The following is a 16,752-nucleotide window of genomic DNA, read 5'->3' as shown; positions in this document are numbered from 1 at the left end:
CATGGTACTGGTGACACCATGGTTACAGGTTCAGTTCCTGTAAGGGACAGCTGCCTATTCCTGCATTGGAGGAGGTTGGACTAGATGATCCTCAGTGTTCCTTCCAACTCTGATTCTAGGTAACACCTCATATGCAGCCTCAGGGCACTTCTCTTTTAAAATGGAAGGGTGGATAGTGAGGTTGAACTAACACAACTTCCCCCCAAGCCAATTCAAAACAGGCAAAAATGCCAGCCAGCATAGCTAATGGGATAAGGAATTATGGGGGTTGTAGTCCTATCTGCTCCAGAAGAGCTTAGCTGGCTCTGCCTTTCCACCCAAACACTGCAATATTAGCATGTTTTATTAGCATGTTGGGGAGCCAGTGTGGTGTAGTGGTTAAGAGCGGTAGTCTCGTAATCTGGGGAACCGGGTTCGCGTCTCCGCTCCTCCACATGCAGCTGCTGGGGGACCTTGGGCTAGTCACACTTCTCTGAAGTCTCTCAGCCCCACTCACCTCACAGAGTGTTTGTTGTGGGGGAGGAAGGGAAAGGAGAATGTTAGCTGCTTTGAGACTCCTTAAAGGGAGTGAAAGGCAGGATATCAAATCCAAACTCTTCTACTCTTCTTCTTATATCGGTCTGTTGGATATGTAGCAAATCTGTCCTATTTTTCTTTCTACTGTAGAAGAATTGGATAAGAGAACCTGCTCTCTGGTTCCCAACGCTTGGGAGGAAAAGCACATAAAATTGTAGAGTTGGGAGGAACCCCAAGGATCATCTAGTCCAACCCCCCACAATACAGGAATCCTGCCCACAGCCGTCCCTGGATGGGCAGGAACTACCAACCTAACAGCCAGGTGCACTGTCCCATTGCACCAGATACATGCTCAATGATTTGCTTTATAAAGAACAACCCTTGGTTAAAACTACACATAAGGCAACAGTGTTAAACAGCCTCAACATATGTAAGCGTAATTAGTTCATGCAACAGATAACTGGAGGTTATCAGGTGAGGATCCTAATCACATTTTGAATGCTAAGTGGCTGCTTGCACTGTAGTGAAGTACAAAGAGACCCAACTCAAGAAAGCAACTGCCAGCAGCTGTGTTGACAACAGTGACCATTCCCAGGGCTGGAAAACAGCCTTTACAGTAGAATCTCAAGTTCAAAAAGGAAAGCTAGACCCCTACACAAGGCAGATGCTTTTGTAGTAATACTTTATTGTAGAATAGGCACACTTAAAAAATAAAGTGCCACCAAACAAATGGCTACAAATAAAAGCTACACAAGTCTAGAAATCAGAAAATGACCACTGAACAAGTTTGATCATCAGGCTTCAGATCAAGACCAGACACTAGCTAGATGAGGCTTATTTACTAGGACAATAAGCAAGATGGACTAAAGCTCACACATATTTTGGGACATTGCAAAACGAAATCTATAAAACTATATTTTCTAAGCTAATCCAGACAAAGCTACATTTTAAAAGGAGAATAAAGTCAAATGTATTACCCAGAGCAGAAAAATCCACAAGAACGTTACTGGGTATTCATTTTGAGAAGTTCAGAAGATTTATCCACTACCCAGCCAAAGTTAATTGCTTTGAAGCCCCATGCCTGTTAATGGACCGTATTATCTTCTTAACATGTCCATTAAAACGGATGGAATTTTAAAAAGCTTAACTTTGGCAAGAAATCTGTCTCTTTTAAGTAGAATACACCTTATTTCCATGTTGTAAGTAAAAGACAGGGATAGTTGGGACAGAACTTGGATGAAATCAATTTCACAGAAACACCAAATGTTTGCTTTTCTTCACTTTGCCTTAGCCAGAACAAGATTTACATTTAACATTCATTCAATTAAAACAAACTGAATTATGGTTAATGTCCCTAATAAGCAGCAAAAAGGAAATACATCTTAAAGGATTTTTTTTTCTTTGCAGCGAAGTGCTACACCGGGGCAAGCAACTAGCAAATATTCTACTAACTGGATTTATTGCATTTATTTGCAATAAAGAAACTGCAAATTTTTTGGGACATCTTAATATGAAATTAATATTCAGCTGAGATAACTTTTGGACCTCCTAGGAACTCAAAACCACCCCGCAACGCACTGTGTCATTGCATTCAAGATCTCCATGCACTGGAGGCAATTAAAAAATCAGTTTATGGTTTCCAGAGTTTCAGCAGCCCATCTTCACTATAGGTAGCAATCAAGTTCTGGTGGGGATGGTGAGCGATACCAATAACATCCTTTTCGTGAACCTGGGTGTAAAAGAAAGTTAATTAATCTTTCGTAGAATTTAACTCGAAATCTGCAAGGGTGAAGGGTGAAGACATAGTATTAACATCCCAGAAATAATTTGTACATCCTGCCCAGTTCATAGTGAGGAATATATATATGCCTGATAATGTTCTTCTAAAGCAGGCTTATCGGAAGTTATTTGCCAGGTCATTCATGTCTATACAGCTTTGCAGAAGAAAATAGGGGATAAGCCGCCTAGCAAAGATGCCATAGAGAAGGCAGGCATGGGGAAACTTTTCCAGTGCAAGAGCTTCTCAATCCCTTCTCTACAATCTTGTGGGAACTACATGCCGGAGGTAGTTAGGGCCAGAGGCAGGAAGAGGTGGAGCAATGAATGGAATTTTACCTTTGTGCAGTAAGCTAGTTTCTACACACATTTACATACACATCCCTCTCTCCATCTTCTACCTGGGCAAGCAGCAGGCACCATCAGAGTTCAAGGATGCATCCCAGCCAGGAAAAAGCCCTCAAGGAGGATGCAAAACGGGGCTGGTGAGTGGAATGACTAGGAAGGATGTGTGGCGTGGGGAGAGTTCTGGGGCCGCATAAGAGAGGCCTCAAGGGCCACATTTCACCTCCAGGCCTGGGATTCCCCATCCTGCCATAGAAGAGGTGACAAATACAGTCATACCTCGGGTTGAATGTGCTTCAGGTTGAGTGCTTTCAGGTTGCACTCCACGGCAACCCGGAAGTAATGGAGCGCGTTACTTCCGGGTTTCCCTGCTCGCGCATGCGCAGACGCTCAAAATGACGTCATGCGCATGCGCGGAAGCGGCAAAACGCGACCTGCGCACGCACCATCGCATCTTATGCTGCCGTCTCTGCTACTCACCGTCAATGTTCTCTCCAGTTTGCCAGTCACTGTGCTGAAACAGTACAGCACAAAGTCTTCACCCACACAGTAGATCCACTCGCCTCGTGGAGAAAGGGCACAGCAGACAAAGTCACCACCTTCCCTCTTACCGGAGCTGAAGCTTCTCACAATCTACAAAGTCAATATATATTGGTATTTAAATCAGCTGCACATTTGTTGGGTGAGTGAATTGCTTGAAATATACCGATAGATCCCATAGATCAAACAACACATAATTAGACCTAAGGGAAAACAGAAGCAGCATAACCCTCAGGGATCCATCCCATATTCTCTGCTTGAGCACTGCTGAGAATGCTAATGAGGACAGGGCTTCCAATTATTACTTTTGGAGTCCAGAATATCAGACTTATTGAGTCCAGAATCCTATTTAGTCACATTTGGAAAGGGAGAAGTGAAGGAATCTGGACTAAAGAAACAGAATCTTCCCAAATCCAAGAGGCTGTGTTCCAAGTCATTTCAAACCTATTATCCTCCATAATATACCTGCCCCTGCATATTCATAATGACAACTGTGTTTGATCTGTTGCAAACAACAAAGTGTTCCGGATTCTTAGGCAGCAAAACCACACTGTTGACGGTGATGTCTGTCCCAGCTGTGCTGCCGAGTGATTTGAAAGTGTTACAACACTCCGTAGTCTTCATATTCCAAACCTGGAAAACAGAACAAAGGAGAAAAGATCAGTACAGTCACATAACATATATAAGCCCAGCTCCAGAGTTCTGTCACACCTTAGCAGCATGCCAAGAAATGGAATCCCAGTTCTGCAGAGTGATAGTAATGCTTCACGATATGGTGAGGACCACATCCCTTCAAAACATAGACATATAAATGTACTATATATTTTGGAAAGTTGCTTGTTTGCTATGCACGTCGACACTTCTTAAAATACAACCAAATTTGCATGGTGGCTCCTGTAATCAAGGAGCAGGTTTTCGTTTGTGTTTTGATACAGTTGGATGCCATTATGAATCATGATGGCAGATTAAACTTTTCAGAATTGCACTGATTTTTTTGTTTTACTAGTTTAAAATAATGATGATGGTCTACTTTTTTATTTTAAAAAGCCGGTCCGTAATTGGTGGTTAAGGTCTGGTACTGAAGGTCCAGTCTGGTATTTAAAACAAGCAAAAAATACAACCTATTAAACAGCTGATTAATCAAATAAGTATATACAATGCTTCTAGAAAACAGCTTGGCTTCAACTATGGCATCCCTTCAGAGAAATGCTAGTTCATAATATTTTAAGAAGCTGCAACAGGCAGAGAAGACTTGTGATATAGAAAGTATTAAATGTATGTTTTACTTCCGCAATCCAAGCTGGTGAGAATTCTCTTTACAAAAGTGAAATGAGCAAACACTTCAGCTAACCAAGCAAATAAACAACTACCAAAGGCCAGTAGGCTGATCTTACCTTCACAGTGCCATCCGAAGATGCGCTGATAATGTAATGCCCATCCTGTGTAAATGTGGCTTCGTTAACAAATGACGAATGACCACGAAATTCTTTGAGAGTCTTGCCAGACTTCAAGCCATGAATCCTGCCGCAGAATAAAAGCTATATTAATGTCGCCCAACCAAGTAAGGCTGAATAGCAAAACTTAGCAAAATGAAAGGTACCTGATTGTCTGGTCAAAAGAGGCACTAAGAATCTGACTGCTGTCCTTTGAAAAACTCAGGCAGGTGACACCTTTGCTGTGTGCTCTTTCGAATCGCCTCAAACACTGCCCACTCTGAATCTTCCAAACCTGGGTAGAGGAGAGGGAAATAGAAAATCATGTGCAATTTGGAAAGCCACCAACTTCAGGCTAGTTGGAATTTCTTGTTATTGACTGTTATAAAAACATGAGAAGATCCTGCTGATTTTCCTTTTTCTTATAACAAGACTCGTAAAGGAATTCTCTTAATTTCATTGTACAGTGGTGCCCCGCAAGACGAATGCCTCGCAAGACGAAAAACTCGGTAGACGAAAGAGTTTTCCGTTTTTTGAGTCGTTCCGCAAAACGAATTTCTCTATGGGCTTGCTTCGCAAGACGAAACGTCTTGCGAGTTCTTGCGAGTTTGTTTCCTTTTTCTTAAAGCCGCTAAGCCGTTAATAGCCGCTAAGCCGCTAATAGTCGCTAAGCCGCTAATAGCCGTGCTTCGCAAGACGAAAAAACCGCAAGACGAAGAGACTCGCGGAACGGATTAATTTCGTCTTGCAAGGCACCACTGTATCATTGTTTCTGTCCCTAGTTTATATACATCCCACCTATTTTAATTTATCGTATGTTAGAACTTGCATGATTTGGATGTTTTAATTTGTTCTTACTGGGTCTGTAACTGCATAATGAAACTGTGGTCTGCAAGAGAATCACAATCAGACAGACAGACTATTGTGAACCCCAAACTTTTGGCCATAGAGGAAGCTGCCCGATATTTTTGCATGAGTTACTGTTATGGCCTTGCGTCCTTTCAAATCAGCGTCCGTGGAGTGAGAAGGTAAGTAATTCTGCTATGTCTTTCCGTCAGTTGTGACAGAATTGTTTGATGATTCCTGATGGAGAGAAGCAGCAGAATGACACCCTCCCCCAAGGGAGGTGTCTGTAATGTACCTTCATGAGGCACAGCTCCCTACCTACAAGCCTTCCAATCAGGAAAGAGACTGCAGAGACACTAGACCAGGAGAAGGCAATTTTGTTTAGCTGTGGGCCAGTCCACTGTCCCTCAGACCTTGTAGCAGGCCAGAGAAGGAGCACTGGGGTGTGTGGGGGGGGGAGCTGGAAAAAGAGGCTAGGGGGGGAAGCAGTCCTCCTCCCCACCCCCAGCCGCTGCTGTTACCTTCCCAGGGGCTGCCGCCACCGCCGCTGCTTCTCGTGGGTAGGCAGTGAGCTTGTCTGCTCTGCTCTCTGACCCACAGGAGCACCAGGGCGGCAGCAGTGGCGGGAAGATGAGCGGCAGAGAGGGGCTGCTTAAAATGGCGCTCAGCCAGCCCCCTTCCTCCTCTAGGAAGGGCGGGGAGAAGCCAGGAGGAGGGAGGGAGGTGGCGCCGCTGTAGTGGGGGGGGGATGGAATGGCGCAGCCCGAACGAACAGAAACCCCACGCTGATCCACAGACGGTCCGTGGGCCAGATCCTGAAGGCAATTGGGCCTGATTCAGCCCGTGGGCCGTAGTTTGCTGATCCCTGCGCTAGACCAATCTTACCCTTTCTGGGTATAACAGTGAATCTTGTTTTCATTCAGAAATAAGTAGGCCTCAGCTCTCAGACGTTTAGGAAACATGGCTTAAGATCACCTCTCTGGATCGGTTTTCTGTCCTCTCATTCCCCAAAGTGCATACCTTGATCTTCCCATCCTGCGCTCCAGTTGCCAGCATTTCTGTATCCCTACTGAAACACATGCATAGAACCGCATCATCCATCATCATAAAGTTATCCTGAGCTTGGTACTTCAGATCCTAGATGAAGTAATGAACAAAGGATCAGTCACTGAAGGAGAAACAAGAGCCACCGGGAACAGCAATGCGCATAACAGTCATACCAAAGGAGCTGACTTATTCATGTCTAAACAGTACTGTCTAATGGCACTGTGGCCCAAACCACTGAGCCTCTTGGGCTTGCTGATCAGAAGGTCAGCAGTTCAAATCCCTGTGATGGGGTGAGCTCCCGTTGCTCTGTCCCAGCTCCTGCCAACCTAGCAGTTCGAAAGCACACCAGTGCAAGTAGATAAATAGGTACTGCTGTGGCGGGAAGGTAAACGGCTTGTGTTGGAATGTCCCGTTGTGACATAAACGGTTCAGTCATGCTGGCCACATGACCTGGAAAGCTGTCTGTGGACAAACGCCGGCTCCCTTAGCTGAAGTGAGATGACTGCCACAACCCCACAGATGCTTCTGACTGGACTTAACTGTCCAGGGGTCCTTTTCCTTTACCTTACTAATGTGACTAGCAGTGGAGCTCAAAGTTAGGAGCCTTTCTTAGGTCTGCCACATGAGATTCTTTATAATAGAAGATGCATCTTCTTAATGCAATTAAACCAAGATTTAGTCTACCAAATCTAGCACTAGGTGTTACATGGTAAAAGCAGGATTCCCAAAAACACTTGGTTTGGAAGCCTACATAACATCTTTGTCACTTGAGACTTATATTTTCAGAACCCACCCTATTTTTTGTGATTCCATTTTTCTTGTAATTGTACGTTTTAAATGTTTTTAGTGTTGTATTTCAAATTGCTGCAGACCGCCCTGGGACCTTGAACAAGTTGCTCAGTCTTGAAAATGATGCTGACAAGTGTCAAATTTGTATTGTTTTAAAATTCAAATGCACTGTGCATTCAGAGCTCCCATTTACACTCCAGTTCCACTGGGGAAACTACACAAATCATAAACGTTGCTTATTTACCTGAATTTAGTACAGTAAGCCCACAACTTACGTGGGGGTTATGTTCTGGGGCTCACTCCTAATGCCAAAATCATAGATAGTCAAAGCCCATTGGGTTCAATGGTGGGTGGGATTGCCAAAGTAATTTCCCCCAGAATGTTGCCCCCTTCATTCCCCCCTCCCTTGTTTTATTTTATTGTCTAAATCTGAATGCGCACAAGTTAAATGAATGCAAGCTGAGGGCTTTACTGTCAAAACACAAACTATGTACTGAACAATCCACTTGAAAGGCCTGAAGATGGAAAGGAATTGCTGAAACAATTAATAGAAGTGGAATACAAAAAGGGAGGTGTGAGGAAGTTGTTGAAACAAGTGAATGAAATATAAGATTTTGAAATTGTTTGATGTGTTTTAAATTGTTTTTGTTATGTTTTGTTAGGTTAATGTGTTAGTGTTATGTAGTGTTTTTGTATTGTATGGTTTTGTTTTTTTTGTAGTGTTTAAATTGTTGGAAAAGCTTTTTAATAAATATTATTTTTTTAAAAAAATCCACTTGAAAGGCCATGCAGTGTTTTACCTTCCTTATTTTGCCAGTGGTGAAGTTCCATACTTCAATGAACCCATCAACAGAGCCAGTGACCAGATACTGACCATCTGGGGAAAATCGAGCACACTCCACATGAGACTTCTGGCCAAACTGTTTTAAGGGAACAAAAAGAAGGATTTCACGCAATGCCAATTTCATATAAATAACCCTCTGACACTGGAATAGGATACTATCCTTGACTAAATAATGATAAAACAGCCCTCACATCACATTAAGTGCTCAAACTCTGTGGCTATTTTAAAAAAATGTGCATTTCTTTCTCAATGAGGAAAAGTATCCACAATGCTTGCAGCATACAGATTTTGTACCAATTTAATATGAAATATTTATGAAAGCCTAACTGCTGTTAGGGACACAGGTGGCGCTGTGGGTTAAACCACAGAGCCTATGACTTGCCGATCAGAAGGTCGGCGGTTCGAATCCCCGCGACGGAGTGAGCTCCCATTGCTCTGTCCCTGCTCCTGCCAACCTAGCAGTTCGAAAGCACGTCAAAGTACAAGTAGATAAATAGTTACCGCTCCGGCGGGAAGGTAAACGGTGTTTCCGTGTGCTGCTCTGGTTCACCAGAAGCGGCTTAGTCATGCTGGCCACATGACCCGGAAGCTGTACACCAGTTCCCTCGGCCAATAAAGCTTCCAGAAATTGACTTCCAGAATAACTTCCAGAAATTAAACTAAAATAGGTTGGATACATATTTGTATTGCACAGCGTACAGCTCCTGCTGGAGAAATGGAGCAGAGAGGTGATTTTCACCAATTCCTTCTTCTCCCTGCAGTGCCCTGAGAAGCTGCTCTGAGAGTAGGAACGTGTAAGAGGTAGTGCTTGCGAGAGAATTGGGGGAGATCATCTGACCCCCTTTCTCTAGCAGGAAGCCTCTGCTGGATCTCAGGCGGTAGCAGAGGGGCAAATTCGGCGCTAGCAGAGGGGCAAATCTGGATTGAACCCTATTACTATGTATATGCTTTGGTTCATGGCTTTCAACCTAGCCAAAGAAAGTTACCTTCATCATAAAAATCCTATTTTATATTCTCCCTCTACAGGTGGATGGAAGGAATCAATCACCACTGGATGCCATTTTGAGCAAGAAACATAACAAACCCCCTTAGCATTCTTGGGTACATGTCTGGTATGCAAGTGAGTCAAAAAATGCATCTTTAATTTAACTTAATCTAATCACTTTAGTTTAATAATCTGATTTATATCCTGTCTTTGCTCTCAAAGTAGCCCAGGGAGGCAAACACAGTCACTTTTTAAAAAAAGCATTCTGAAACAGTTAAAACATTCTAAAAACAGGTAGGTAGCCATGTTGGTCTGATGCAGTCAAAATATATAAAAAAATAAATTGTCCAGTAGCACCTTAGAGCCCACATAAGTTTGTTCTTGGTATAAGCTTTCATGTGCATGTATCTGAAGAAGTGTGCATGCACACAAAAGATTATACCAAGAACAAACTTAATTGGTCTCTAAGGCGCTACTGGACAACTCTTTATTTATTTTTTTCTAAAAACAGTTTCAGTTAAAATAATTATTTCATCCAGTGATCTCAGTTGATTTCTAGTCCAATATCAGCTACAAATATAAAAATGAGAAAGGCTACAAATGTGTTCATCAACTTGCTTGTGTGTTTAAATACAGCAGGTATTCAGACCAAGGACTCGGCTACATTAGGTTTTTTTAAAAGCATTTAAAATGCATTATAGCACTATGTCAGCAGATGGCAATGTAGAAATCTGTCTTTGGCAACGTGAGTTCCCATTATGAGGTTTACAACGTGTTTTCCTGAAACTTTTTTTTTATGTGTCTAGATCCAGCCCAAGTTCCATATGACTCAAAAGCCAGATGAAAAGACACGTCTATTTTGCATTTCATGCAACAGAATCTACAAGATATATATAAATTGGCATCAATGAGAGAAAGTGTGCTTTTCAGAGCTTACGGGCATGCAAGGAGGATTTCAAAACTGGTATTATTACTAATCACTAAAATGTAGGGGATTGAAAGTCAAGAGCCGTCAGCAATCTCGAATGTAACTACAGGAATCTCCTGCAGCCAATCGGAAGCCCCGTCGGATGTTCGGCTTCCAAAACTAGTTTGCAAACCAGAACAGCCACTTCCAGGTTTGCAGCATTTGGGAGCCAAAACGTTCGAGAACTAAGCTGTTCGAAAACCAAGGTACGACTGTACTGTATCCTTGATATGTTACTTAAATAAACTCCAGGTATGTGCCCAGGGGAAGTCACTTCGGTGCTGCTAAGGCAGCGGTTTGACTTCACCCTCGGAGACGTACTCCATTGTCTCTCGAGACAGATGGACGCCAACAATTCAAGAAGAATCTGGCCCATTCCTCGCAAGTGGTAATTAGGGACTCACTTTAATATGCCGACTCAGTTGTGTGGGGAACTTTTCCTCTTCAACATCTTTGACAGCTGCTTTGCCTCGGAACAAATCAATTGTCATACCAGGAGGAAGGAGTCCCTGGTGCTGTTGCCATTTCAGTGCCTGAGAAATCAGAGGATTAAAGCACAGATCTTGGTAACTGTTTAAATATTCCTTACATTGATATTCCTTACATTGGGAAGTTGCATCTCAAACATCAGCTGTGACCTTTCTTTAGTGGTAAAAACTTGAATATGATCATCTACCTACACTGCAGAAGGGTCTGTGAACATAGATTTGTTCTTGAGACTAATTTATTAAATCCATCCCAGGAAAAGAATCTTTTGAAATGTGAACTGGAAATGTGAAATAATAATAGTAATAATAATAATAATAATAATAATAATAATAATAATTTATTTCTAACCTGCCCATCTGGCTGGGTTTCCCCAGCCACTCTGGGCGGCTTCCAACAGAATATTAAAATAGAATAACCTATTAAACAATAAAAGCTTCCCTAAACAGGGCTGCCTTCAGATGTCTTCTAAAAGTCAGATAGTTGTTTCTTTCCTTGACATCTGAAGGAAGGGTGTTCCACAGGGCGGGTGCCACTACTGAGAAGGCCCTCTGCCTGGTTCCCTGTAACTTGACTTCTCGCAGCGAGGGAACTGCCAGAGAAGGCCCTCTCAGTGTCTGGGCAGAACGATGGGAGTGGAGATGCTCCTTCAGGTATATTGGACCTTTCAGAAGTTCATGAATAAGGATCTCTATTTTCAGTTTCATACAATGTAAGTCTCGGGGGGGGGGGCGGGAGAGAATACCTGTCCCAGCAATGCCATAAGACGAGATGGAGGCACAACACTGACTTCACCAGCCAAGGCTTGGGCAATAGCAGCTCTCCGCTTCTCTTTGCTGCTCCCATCTGGGTATGCCTAACACAGAACAACGGAATACCTCAGTTTAGTTTTCAGGGCTTGAAGGAACTTGGCAGGAGCAACTGTTCTAAAAAAAGGTAAGACTCTTCCCAGTTTGAATGAAGTAAAACTACTTATCCAATAGCTATCAATCTGTTTTGCTCATTAAGGCAAAGCAGAGATTTGTACTGTTTCCATCTCCCATAAACTTAGACCAGAAAAGCAGAGAGTGGAAGGCATCATTTGGAGCACAGCAAACACAAGGGAAGAAGGTCTCCACAAGTCCACAACCCAATAATAATAATAATAATAATAATAAGAAGAAGAAGAAGAAGAAGAAGAAGAAGAATTTATTATTTATACCCCACCCATCTGGCTGGGTTTCCCTAGCCACTCTGGGTGGCTTCCAGCAGAATATTAAAATACAATGATTCATCCAGTATTAAAAGCTTCCCTAAACAGGGCTGTCTTCTAAAAGTCCAATAGTTGTTTATTTCTTTGACATCTGATGGGAGGGCGTTTCACAGGGCGGGCGCCACTACTGAGACGGCCCTCTGCCTGGTTCCCTGTAACTTTGCTTCTTGTAGTGAGGGAATTGCAGGAAGGCCCTCGGCGCTGGACCTCAGTGTCCGGGCAGAACAATGGGGGTGGAGACGCTCCTTCAGGTATACTGGACCAAGGCCGTTTAGGGCTTTAAAGGTCAACACCAACACTTTGAATTGTGCTTGGAAACGTACTGGGAGCCAATGTAGGTCTTTCAAGACCGGTGTTATGTGGTCTCGGCGGCCGCCCCCAGTCACCAGTCTAGCTGCCGCATTCTGGATTAGTTGCAGTTTCCGGGTCACCTTCAAAGGCAGTCCCACGTATTTCAATAGTCCAAGCCGGAGATAACCAGAGCATGCACCACTCTGGCAAGACAGTCTGTGGGCAGATAGGGTCTCAGCCTGCGTACCAGGTGGAGCTGGTAGACAGCTGCCCTGGACACAGAATTGACCTGTGCCTCCATGGACAGCTGTGAGTCCAAAATGACTCCCAGGCTGTGCACCTGGTCCTTCAAGGGCACAGTTATCCCATTCAGGACTAGGGAGTCCCCCACAGCCGCCTGCCCCGTCCCCCAGAAACAGTACTTCTGTCTTGTCAGGATTCAACCTCAACCTGTTAGCCGCCATCCATCCTCCAACCACCTCCAGACACTCACACAGGACGCTCACCGCCTTCACTGGTTCCCATTGAAAAGAGAGGTAGAGAACCCCCCAAATGAGGCCTGATGGTACCAACTGTCAGGGAACTGCCATCAGTGCCAGAGGGAGAGAGCAAAATCCAGAGGGATTCCGGAGAGCGTCCCGGGATTGGGAGAGGCAGCCCATCTTCTGGGGAAGAGAATCAGCGTAGCACCAGTGGAGAAAGGGGGCAGATGGGGGAAGCGGCGAGGCGGTCCCATGACTCCTTGCCGGGGACCAGCGGGGAGAGTAGAGGTCCTCCGCTGCCCACGCCCTCCTTGCGCAGAAGGCTTTCGCGCAGAGAGAGTAGGAGGAGACTAGGCGTCAAAGAGCTTCTTTGCTGGAAGAAGTTTAAGAAACGCCCACTGACGGATTCTACCAGCGATTGAGACAGCCACGGGTGAGTGGCTGTCCGGACGGAAAAGGTTCACTCAGGCAACCTAGCCAGGTGTTTGCACCGGCTTACGCACGAGCAACCCCTAGAACCACTACACCAACCCAACACTCTCAGGCCACTTACTCAAAAAAGCAAATTGCTGAAAACATGATGGAATTCCTAATCCGTATGAGGATCATAAAATTGAAGGGGACCTTGGAGGCGAACTAGTCTAATGCCCTACTCACTGTAGGCAACCAAGAGCTACAGCATTCGCAGCAGATGGCTGTCCAGTCCAGTCCAAAGACTTTCAGTGAGGGAGAGCCGGGAGAGCCCATTCTCCATCAAGGTAACTTCCATTATCAATTGAAACGCTATGTAACACATACAGTGGCACCTTGGTTCTCAAACACCTTGGTACTCAAACAACTTGGAACCCAAACACTGCAAACCCGGAAGTAAGTGTTCCAGTTCACGAACTTTTTTTGGAAGCCGAACGTGTTCCGTTTTGAGTGCCACACTTCCATTTTGAGTGTTACGCTGAGGTCTGTTTTTGCTATTTTGCATTTTTGCGGCTCTTTTTTTGTGACTGTGTGGAATCCAGTTCAGCTACTGATTGATTGATTGATTTTGTGACTGGCAGTACATTGTTTATTGCTTTCATTTTATGGATCAATGGTCTCGTTAGATAGTAAAATTCATGTTAAACTGCTGTTTTAGGAGTTGTTTTTAAAAGTCTGGAACGGATTAATCCATTTTGCATTACTTTCTATGGGAAAGCGCACCTTGGTTTTGGAACGGACTTCGGGAACGGATTAAATTTGAGAACCACGGTACCACTGTATATAAAAATAGATTTTTGATTAGTATAGGCATACCTCACGAGGATCAAAATAGGACCTGGCCAAAAGGTTTTCAAGGTGGATGTAACGCTCTGGCTGAGTTTGCTTTAGCATGATCATTGGGTCAGTTTGTCTCAGGAGAGATCTGGCAGCACCCAATTCACGAAGCTCTATCAATTCCAAAACTACCTGAAATATCAGAAGAAAAACAGCATTAGTAAGCAGCATTAATGTTTAATGTGGTATGCATATTCAGTAGAAGAGCAAGCTGCACAAACAGAAGATCAAAGTTTCAGGCAGCTTAAGTATGCGGGTTTCAGAAATGGAGTAGTGGTTCAGATAACCAAAATCCGTATCTTGCTCAGTTGGCCTTTATTATGACAAGGATTAGTCAACTGATACTAGGAGAGTCACCCCTGAACCCCACCTGAATGCATCAAGACCAGATTAATATGCTTCCAGCATCTACCCAGTCTCACTTTATGAGACTCCATTTATGATATGAGGCTAGTTTTTTGAATTACAGGTACGAGTACAAACAGATGCCTTCCCTTCACCACAAACAGCCAACGACACTGATGTGGAAACAACAGAATTTGAGGCTATAATATTATCGTCAGCACATGATGATGGGAAACAATTATAGATATAATCTCCATCTACGGTTTGGTTGGTATTTAGTAGGAGCAGGCTGAGAAATAGTACCCTTATGAGCCACCATACGTCTAGAAGACAGGTGAATAATTATTTATTCTGACAGCCTTTTAAAAACTGAGAATGTAACAGCATTTTAATGCCACTGTTATTTTTCAGTACATGTATTTTAAAAGCTTAACTTTTTAATGAACTTGCAATGTATTTCCTTGCAAAATATATTAGTGTAAAAAAATTAAAACAGCAAACATCAGAAAAAAGTTGGTTCAACTGTTCTCAAACCTAATATTTTAGTCTTAGTTGGAACTCATTACATCTTCACAGAGATAAAACTATAAATGCAAAGCTACAGAGAAAGAGACAATCCATTTATTTTCTGGTGAATGATAAAGGTGCTATCAGACATGAACTAATATTACTGTAGAAAGCATGCTTACCTGCTCATACAGATCAATAAGTGTTTTGTCTGGTAGTTTTAATGACTGTATTGCCTGCAGTACTGTGTCCCAATGGCCACTGTTAATATCTGCAACAAAACTCTCAATGCTGTCCACTGTGTTCAGTGACACTGTGGTCTCTTCCTGTAGAGTGGCCAAGGCACGATGCAGACTGTTCTCCTTCAGGTACTGCATAATCAGTCGGATAACACTGAGCGAAATAAACAGGAGCAGCAATAAATTTTGTATGTGTGTGCAGTCCTAGGACATATACAGAGCAATAAGGGGGGAAATACAGCAGCCAATGAATAAGCAGTCCATTTCCTCAAACTTATCAGATCCTGGTTCAAAGCTAAGAGGTGCACTCAGGACTTAGAAGACCCCACAATTATCATCATGGGGGAAATTATGGAATGAGAATTGGTGATTTACGGCTTGCGATGCCATAAAGGAAAAAATTCTAAAGATGTTTTATAGATGGTACATAACACCTAGCAAAATACAGTGGTACCTTGGGTTAAGTACTTAATTCGTTCTGGAGGTCCATTCTTAACCTGAAACTGTTCTGAACCTGAAGCACCACTTTAGCTAATGGGGCCTCCCGCTGCTGCCATGCCGCCGGAGCACGATTTCTGTTCTCATCCTGAAGCAAAGTTCTTAACCTGAGGTACTATTTCTGGATTAGCGGAGTCTGTAACCTGAAGCGTCTGTAATCTGAGGTACCACTGTATGTTTTTACTGTAATTTTATTGGTGTTAGCCACCCTGAGCTCGCCGCTGGCCGGGATATAAATAAAATTTATTATTATTATTGTTATTACTATTATTATTACAGTGGTACCTCGGGTTACATACGCTTCAGGTTACATTCACTTCAGGTTACAGACTCCGCTAACCCAGAAATAGTGCTTCAGGTTAAGAACTTTACCTCAGGATAAGAACAGAAATTGCACGGCGGCGGCACAGCAGCAGCAGGAGGTCCCATTAGCTAAAGTGGTGCTTCAGGTTCAGAACAGTTTCAGGTTAAGAATGGACCTCCGGAACGAATTAAGTACTTAACCCAAGGTACCACTGTATTTTATTATTTAGTTTATACGTATATGCGGCACTGGGTTTTGACCACAGCGGCACCCGCGGCCCTAAGAGACCACGAGGGTCATCTAGTCCAACCCCCTGCAGGTCTGCGCGCGTGGCCTCAGAGCAAATGCACCCGCACCGAGTACCAGCAACTGCAACCAAGCTATGAAAAAGGTCCCTCGGCAACCCGGGAGCGGGGGGTGTTTGAAGCTGGCCCCGACGGGCACGAGCAAGAAATGGGTCTGCCGGAAGAGGGCAAAGGCGCGGGCGCGGGGCATGGAAGGGGCCTGGCGCCGAGGCACGAAAGCAACGCCGCCCGCTCCCCGAGCCCAGTCAGGGAACTCACTCCGACGACTCGATTTCGATCGACATGATGAACTAACGGCCCGTCGCCACCCGGAGAACTCCAAACCCAGGCGCACAGCAACAAGCCGCCACTTCCGCCCAGCCACTTCCGCTGCGCACATCCGCTTCCGGGGTCATTCCCCCCCCTCAGGCGACCTATCGCGACCCTCATAGACTTATGGCCGTAGACTGCCGAGGTTTATGGAATTCCGGGTTCCTTTACACTTCCCCCCCCCTCTGAGCCACACTTTCAGAATGAAAATTTGCCGATTCCCCCCCTCCCACATCGGTAAGAAATACATTGGAAAACGCAACTAGGATTGTTCCCAGTACCACTCGATGCCCTTGCTCTCGTTTTGAAAAGATGCCTATCCCAATTCTGCAATTAAA

The 16,752-nt window shown here is 44.1% G+C and overlaps 1 protein-coding gene across 1 annotated transcript; it reads right to left on the bottom strand.

Moving 5' to 3' along the window:
• Nucleotides 1–1,181: 1,181 nt before the first annotated feature.
• On the bottom strand, nucleotides 1,182–16,513 carry SMU1 (SMU1 DNA replication regulator and spliceosomal factor). Its single transcript, XM_080986871.1, has 12 exons — nucleotides 16,364–16,513; nucleotides 14,942–15,152; nucleotides 13,887–14,039; nucleotides 11,320–11,430; nucleotides 10,493–10,621; nucleotides 8,093–8,212; nucleotides 6,477–6,593; nucleotides 4,778–4,905; nucleotides 4,572–4,698; nucleotides 3,643–3,810; nucleotides 3,118–3,270; nucleotides 1,182–2,245 (listed from the first exon to the last, which is right to left on the bottom strand). Exons 1-12 carry the CDS (start codon nucleotides 16,387–16,389, stop codon nucleotides 2,147–2,149), a joined length of 1,542 nt encoding a protein of 513 aa, XP_080842997.1. The 5' UTR covers nucleotides 16,390–16,513; the 3' UTR covers nucleotides 1,182–2,146.
• Between the last annotated feature and the right edge of the window lie 239 nt (nucleotides 16,514–16,752).

This window comes from Podarcis pityusensis (genome assembly GCF_964106645.2).
Source record: "Podarcis pityusensis genome assembly, chromosome: 17".
NCBI classification, from domain to species: domain Eukaryota; kingdom Metazoa; phylum Chordata; class Lepidosauria; order Squamata; family Lacertidae; genus Podarcis; species Podarcis pityusensis.
Note: the sequence above shows the minus strand (reverse complement) of the source record. Positions and strands in the feature narration are given on the sequence as shown.

Excerpts from the sequence above, each read along its gene's own strand:
- SMU1 (XM_080986871.1), bottom strand. The coding sequence starts at position 16,389 with ATGTCGATCGAAATCGAGTCGTCGGA. Across the intron at positions 15,153-16,363 it reads ATCGAAATCGAGTCGTCGGA|TGTTATCCGACTGATTATGC; the intron begins GTGAGTTCCCTG and ends TATTTCGCTCAG. Across the intron at positions 4,906-6,476 it reads CGCAGGATGGGAAGATCAAG|GTTTGGAAGATTCAGAGTGG; the intron begins GTATGCACTTTG and ends TCCTCTACCCAG.